General features: G+C 38.0%; 1 protein-coding gene across 1 annotated transcript; it reads left to right on the plus strand.

The window, feature by feature from the left end:
• The first annotated feature begins 1,927 nt into the window (after positions 1-1,927).
• LOC107877442 (auxin-responsive protein SAUR71) lies at positions 1,928-2,688 on the plus strand. The gene has a single exon (XM_016724090.2). The coding sequence runs from the start codon at positions 2,098-2,100 to the stop codon at positions 2,491-2,493; it is 396 nt and encodes a 131-aa protein (XP_016579576.1). The 5' UTR covers positions 1,928-2,097; the 3' UTR covers positions 2,494-2,688.
• Positions 2,689-5,928: the final 3,240 nt, after the last annotated feature.

A 5,928-nucleotide genomic window follows, 5' to 3' on the forward strand; every position in this document is an offset into this window, starting at 1 on the left:
AAAAAAACTTTTTTTTTAATATTTGGGCTCAAACTAGCTGTTATAGCCGTTGGGCCAACGACTAGTTTGGCCCAATTTTTCAAAATATTTTTTTTTAAAAAAAAGCTAATAAAGGAAAAAATACATCAAGTAACATACTTAAGTATTAAATTACTCAAATTACATGTTGTAGCATATGTATTTGTATTTTTGTAGCAACAATTTGAAAAAATACAAAATACATATCGATAATAAGGGCAGTAAAAATCATATGTATTTGTATTTTTGTAGCAATAATTTGCAAAAATACAAAATACAACTTGTTATATTATGTAATTATAAAACTGTTGTTATGAAACTCATAATTAAGGAGATAAATATGCTTTTTCTGAATTTCGCGCAATAAATAACCAAATTAAATGGGCTTATTCGGGCCGGGCCGGTTAATCGACGGGCCCTAATCGGGTTGAGTGCGGTCCGGGTTAACCGGGCCTAAATTCAAAACCCAACCGGACCGAGACCCGGTTCCTTAAAGCCCTTGGGTTTATCGGGCCGGGTCAAACCTGTCCAATTTCCTTTAGTGGGTCGGTTCGGGCTGGTTAAAATCGGCCCGTTTGACAACCCGTGGGGATACCTTGGGAAATAAAAAAAAAAATGTTGTTATTATAATACATATATATATTCAAAACTAAAGATACCTCTTGGTGTTGTAAGACGCAAAGGCGTAGTAGAGCGAGAAAATCAGTCTAATTCCATGAATGTGGCACCTTAGCTTATAGGTTTTAGCGGTTATTACCATATGCCAAAGTTTCACTGGTAGGAATTTTTTATTTTTTTATTTTTTGTTGTTGTTATCTATAATATTTACTTGCTTAATTATTACTCACTCCAATTAATTAATCTTTAATACTCCGCATTCTTTGTTTAATTAATCATGAAGCAAACTGGTACTCCCTAGTTAAGCGTGCACCATTTTGTTCTCATCAATCTCAAACTTGCCTAAGTTCACATAATTAACGATGTCTACAAAGTGAATGTTACCTAAAATTAAGACAATTGGTCCTAAATTACTTTCCCCCAAGCTTTGTCTGGATTATGGTGTAGGTATCGTTAGTTATACGGTCCATTTGTACTGATGTACCTTGAAACCAATATTCTTTCTAAATTATATACCTATAGCTTCCTCAAACAATTGGCACCCATTTTAGGTAGCTTCTTTGCCTAGGGACAAAGAGAGATAAAATATGAAAATAGAGGCATGTATTTGTGCTCAATTGTTTATTCATACACATAATATTCCTGCAGAAGTAGAATGACTAGGGGCCCATTGTATTTGACTAAAACTTTAGGATTTCTGCTTCTTAATTAGAGAGAATATAAGCAAATCAATTTCTAGTTTAATTTTCATAGGCGTATATATCATTGCAGAAGAAATGATGAGTGTGATTTAACTAGCACATTATCAAATATAAAGCAAACAGAGAATTTAAGAAATAAGGACATAACAAACTTTGTCCTCAACCGCGGAGCAAAGTGAGTTCTTCACTATTAATACATAAAATATTAACTCCAACAATTGCTATATATAAGTTCAATTGTTGAGTTTACCAAAACTCTGACAATCATGAGTACAAGAAAATCTAACCTAATAAAAATTTACATAATGTACAAACACAAACAATATTACTACTAATAAAGCTTTACATTTCTGAAAGTGAAATATCTACGTTTTTCATAATAAGGGAATGAAGATGATGTAAAAATTTTGGATGGATCTAGTCAAGTTTTAATTGTTTAATTAATGTACTGAAATTACCAGGTAATTAATGCTCAAAAAAATTAGTAGAAAATGTCCACACATGCCACTCCGGCCTTGTTTCTTTCCCCAACCCACCCATCCCACTAACAATAATTGTACCTGCCAAGTACGCCTATCTGTACCTCTCAACTATCCCTTCTTTCTTTCTTTCTTTCTTTTAAGTTTAAACTCCCTTCTATATATAACCACTTCCCCCACACTCTTTCTCTCCAAACTCCCTCAACTTCCCTTACATTCTTATATTCTCCATTCCATTATTATTCCCCTCTTCATTCTCCATAATCAACAAAAAAAATAAAATGAAGAAACTCATTCGACGTTTATCGCGTGTTGCTGATTCCTCCTCTAACTATAACTACTCCTTGCTCCGTTCCGAGTCCCGCTCCTCCTCTCGCCCTCGTCGGCTCCAATCATTCCGTACCGGAAAACTCAGATCCGGCGCCGGAGTTCCTGAAGGACATCTCCCTGTTTACGTCGGAGATGAGATGGAGAGGTTTATCGTCAGTGCTGAGCTGCTCAACCATCCGATCTTCGTTGAGCTACTTAATAAGTCTGCTCAGGAGTACGGTTACGAACAAACAGGTGTTCTTCGTATCCCTTGTCATGTTCTCATCTTTGAAAGAGTACTTGAAGCTCTAAGGCTCGGCGATGACCTACAGGATCTTTTCAGTTCTATCTCCGATGACTTGCTTTAGCGCTTTCTGTTGGTACGGAACAGTGGTGTTAGCGGTTAGGTAGAGCAGATCTCGAGGATAGTATTATTAGTTACGAGATCGTTTTTTCTCCTCTTTTTTTTCCCCCTTTCTGAGTCTTTGTAAATATTGTGTAATGGAAAAGGTGGAGGACCATTCAGGAGAGAAGTAGTACATTTACATTTTTTAACATTTCAATTTTGTTTCACAAGTACTAGTTGCTAATTATGAGCGAGAATTTTAGGGAGCCACAAATTTCATTCTCATTCTACCATAGTTTTGAGCTGGAAATGTAATTCTATTTCCATATTTGGATCTGTAAATGTCCTGGGTAGTTTCGTAATATCAACTCATACTATTTCGGGACTCGCTAGTAGCAGTAACCTTTTGTACGGTAAATACTTATCTCCACTGCAGATATTTATTGCGGTTTAATTATTTTTAAAACAAAATTTGGACACTGATTTTTTCTATTCCCCTTCATTTTATTTTTTAAAAAAAGAGATTTGGGACGATCTTGTTGATGCTATTTCTGAAAATCAAGTCAATTAAAGTGGCAAAATTAGAATGAAATAATTAAGTTCCATTTTTGACAAGGAAAAGAGTGACTAGGATATTAGTCAGAAGGGATACTATTTTACTAGTACTAATTGATTAACGCTCCTATGGAAAAGAAAAAGTAGGCAAGAAAATATAGCTTACATACAAACCACAACTGTGAAGAGTATGACAATTCTTTTGAGGTGATAAAATTAGTCCTTGTCAATATAGTTTCTTGTACTCCACTTTTTATGGGTTAATGATTTATTCATAACAGGTCATCAAAAAGCTATGTTGATTTGGTCTATATATGTAACTCAATCTTAGATGAGCCATGTAAAATCATATCAAAATATCTCTTTCCCTTTTTTTATTTTTGGTGGATGTGTTATATATACTAGTCATAATAAGAAAATTATGCGAAAAAAATTAATTATCTATGACCCCTTTTTTAGTTCATCTTGGCTTAACCCATCTCACAAATATTAACTCAATTCGTTCGGAGAAACAAATCTTAGCCAATTCACCCATTGAACGTGTATAAATTTTGCAAAGTTTTTCGTGGAACTGGCTTGATGAAAAATACGTCCAAACAACTCCAATAACAATAAACATATGATCAAGATGAGAGTTACTAATTAAATTGCATACATGCATAATCATAACTAGTCAAGCAGTAAAAGATATTGATATAATATTTTATACCAAGATTGGGTCTCATACAAGTAAATCATGAAGAAAAAGTAAAAAGTAAAAAGAAGCTAAAGAAGTGTATTAGGTTTTGTTGCTTAAATGTCTCACCTAAAACAATATGGACGTCTTTTGATCATCTCTAAAAACTAGTGACACCTAATTTAATTAGGTAAGACTTGGACCCGATTAATACACAATATTATGTCAACATATTGTACCCCATGCCGTACGCCGTACTGACATAATTTCTCTAAGTTCTAGAAAAACAATACTCCCCACTAAAGGCCGTCTATGTGGACTATCAAGTGACACTTAATTTAACCATTGATTATATCTTCGATCATATGATTTCAATTTTAATCAGAAGTTTCGAATTAAAGTCTGAAGAATTATATAGCTTTCAAAATGGAACTTCAAGCTCCATGTCTGAATTAGTCGTATCTCAAAACGAAACCGTATAAGCAGAAGATCTGGCCTCTAACATTATTTAAGTTGATCATTGGAGGGTTTATGTTGTATGTGTGTAGTGTGTATGCGCTGTAGGTGGGCTTGGGAGAGGAGGTGAAAGCGAGTTTTTGGGAGGCTTTGGATGAGGTGGTGAGAAGCGTGCCTAGATCGGAGCAGATTGTCATAGCAGGGGACTTCAATGGGCACATTGGAGTTTCTACGGGAGGTTATGATGAGGTGCATGGAGGGGTTGGTTTCGGTGAACGAAATGGTGAGGGAGTTGCTCTGTTGGATTTTGCGAGGGCCTTCAGGTTGGTGGTTGTGAACTCAAACTTTTCGAAGGAGGACCACCTTATTACCTTTCGAAGCGCATCAGCCAAGACTCAAATTAACTTTCTGCTGCTTAGGAAGGGGGATAAGGTTCTCATTGTAAAGTCATTCTGAGTGAACATCCGTCGACTCAGCACAGGCTACTGGTGATGGACTAGAGTATCAGAAAGAGTAAAAAGAGTAGGGTTGGAGAGGGGCGGCCTAGAATTAAATGGGGTAGCTTGACGCTAGTTAGTGCGTTGGAGATAGGGGCGCGGGTGGCTGGTTTGGGGGTGTGGGAGAGTAGGGGGACGTGGATGTCATGTGGGATAAAGCAGCAAGCTGCATTCGGGAGACGGCTAGAGAGGTTTTGGGTGTTTCGAGGGGTCATGCGGGTCGACATAAGGGGAACTGGTGGTGAAATAAAGAGGTTAAGAAGGAAGTGGAGACTAAGAAGGGGGCGTATGTTAAGTTGATTGAGAGTAAGGATGAACATGAGAAACGAGTGAATAGAAAGGCTTACAAAGTTGCAAGGAGTAAGGCTAAGTTAGCTGTTACGCTGCTAAGACAGCGGCGTTTGAGAGATTGTACGTGGGGTTGGAGGAGAAAGAGGGAAAACTAGGTTGTATAGGCTTGCTAAGTTTAGAGAGAGGAAGGGGCGTGACCTCGATCAAGTGAAGTGCATTAAAGGGGAGGACGGTAGAGTTTTGGTGAAACATGGGCGCATTAAGAAAAGATGGCAGGAGTATTTTCATAGACTTTTAAATGAGGAGGGGGACAGAGGCATTGTGTTAGGGGAGTTGGAGAGCTCGAAAGAGAGCCGTGATTTCAGTTACTATAGACGTTTTATGGTAGAGGAGGTCAGAAAGGCTATTCGTAAGATGCGTAGAGGTAGGGCGACGGGGCCTGACAAGATTCTGGTGGAATTTTGGAAGTATGCTGGTGGGGTAGGCTTAAGGTGGTTGATTGATTTGTTCAATGCCATTTTCACGACAGGGAGAATGCTTGAGGCTTGGAGATGGAGTACATTGATTCCATTATACAAAAACAAGGGTGACGTTCAGAGTTGCAATAAGTATAGGGGTATTAAGTTGTTGAACCACATTATGAAGATTTGGAAGGGGGTGGTTGAGCGGAGGTTGAGGAGGGTAGTGTCCATTTCGGAGAATCAATTTGGTTTTATGCCTGGACGCTCGACGACAGAGGCAATCCACCTGGTAAGAAGATTGGTGGAGCAGTTTAGGGAAAGGAAGAGAGATTTGCATATGGTGTTCATTGATCTAGAGAAAACGTACGACAAAGTCCCTAGGGAGGTTCTTTGGAGATGCTTAGAGGTGAGAGGAGTTCCGGTGGCGTACATCAGAGCAATTAAGGACATGTACGATGGAGGAAAGACTCAGGTAAGGACGGCGGAAGGAGGCTCAGGGCATTTTTCGATCGAGATAGGTT

The sequence above is a fragment of the Capsicum annuum genome, chromosome 7 (assembly GCF_002878395.1).
Source record: "Capsicum annuum cultivar UCD-10X-F1 chromosome 7, UCD10Xv1.1, whole genome shotgun sequence".
NCBI classification, from domain to species: Eukaryota; Viridiplantae; Streptophyta; class Magnoliopsida; order Solanales; family Solanaceae; genus Capsicum; species Capsicum annuum.